Source organism: Priapulus caudatus, unplaced genomic scaffold, assembly GCF_000485595.1.
Source record: "Priapulus caudatus unplaced genomic scaffold, Priapulus_caudatus-5.0.1 Scaffold520, whole genome shotgun sequence".
Taxonomy (NCBI): domain Eukaryota; kingdom Metazoa; phylum Priapulida; class Priapulimorpha; order Priapulimorphida; family Priapulidae; genus Priapulus; species Priapulus caudatus.
This window is the reverse complement of record NW_014577581.1, coordinates 206,357-207,576: the sequence shown is the minus strand read 5'-3', so window position 1 is coordinate 207,576 and position 1,220 is coordinate 206,357. Positions and strand designations below refer to the sequence as shown.

Sequence of the window (1,220 nt, the reverse complement as noted above, 5' to 3'; positions counted from 1 at the left end):
CACATGAACTTACGCACACACACATGAACTTACTCACGCACACATGAACTTACGCACGCACACATGAACGCAGGCACGCACGCAGACACACACGAACGTATGCACGTGTAATATTTTAATAGCAGAAGAGCGCCATTAGGAAAGCACCACAGAATTTATTCGCATCTGATTGGTTGATATTGCATTAGAGTTATCCGGGTACTTATGACGTAGTGCATATATGACATCTCCCTTTTTTTTTTAAAGACAGTTGAATAGAACAATTGAACTCGAGCAGCAAAACTATTCAGTAATAAACTTGACTGGCAAATTATCGATTAGATATGGAATTGTCAATTATAATCAAGTACCCAATATTTTACCAACATCTAATTGTACCATGTATAACTATGTTTGCAAGACTGAATGATTGAGTAAACTATCCCTTTAACTGTTTGTACAGCCCGCTCACTGAGTCCGTTTGACTGGGGGTAGGTTGGGCTTGAGGTACATAGTTCAATGTCCCATTTCCTAGCAAAGTCTTTGAACTCACGGGAGCTAAACGGTTGATTGTCAGATACAATCGTTTCCGGTATCCCGTGCCTCGCGAGGATGGACTTGAGATGCGTGATCACCTCACTCGCGGTTTTTCTCTCGAGTAGGCTGATTTCAGGGAACTTGGAGTAGTAGTCTACTACAACAAGATAGTCTTTTGCCCCATACTCAAACAAGTCCATACCGAGTTTTTTCCACGGTCTGTCTGGTACATCATGTGGAATTAGCGGTTCCTTCTGCTGTCTCTTCTTGAAACGGTTGCACGTTTTGCATCTTGCTATGAAATCTTTGATTGCTGATGACATTCCAGACCAGTAGATGGTGTTACGCGCCCTGGTTTTGCATTTCTCCATCCCGAGGTGACACTCATGCACAGTGTTGAGCATTTCCTTGCGCATTTCTCGAGGCATTATGAGTCTTTCCCCATAGAATAGCAGTCCTCCTGCCTCGTACACCTCGTCATGTATATTCCAATATGGTCGCGTGGCGGTAAGTCAGTGCTTGGAACTTCTCTGCTGGCCATCCAGCATGAATTGTGGACCTGAGTTCCCAAAGTTCCGGGTCTCTCGCGGTTTTATGCTTGAGTTGCTCACGCTTCTGCTCACTTACGGATAGGTTTTCCACGAAAGTTTGAACTTGAACGTCCATTTCCTCATCGAGTTCACTGTCCTCATCATTATCCCTAT

The 1,220-nt window shown here is 44.0% G+C and overlaps 1 protein-coding gene across 1 annotated transcript; it reads right to left on the bottom strand.

Annotated features, from left to right (window-relative positions):
- Positions 1-368: 368 nt before the first annotated feature.
- LOC106811254 (uncharacterized protein K02A2.6-like) lies at positions 369-944 on the bottom strand. The gene has a single exon (XM_014814811.1). It carries the CDS (start codon positions 942-944, stop codon positions 369-371), a length of 576 nt encoding a protein of 191 aa, XP_014670297.1.
- Positions 945-1,220: the final 276 nt, after the last annotated feature.

Excerpts from the sequence above, each read along its gene's own strand:
- LOC106811254 (XM_014814811.1), bottom strand. The coding sequence starts at position 944 with ATGCCTCGAGAAATGCGCAAGGAAATGCTCAACACTGTGCATGAGTGT.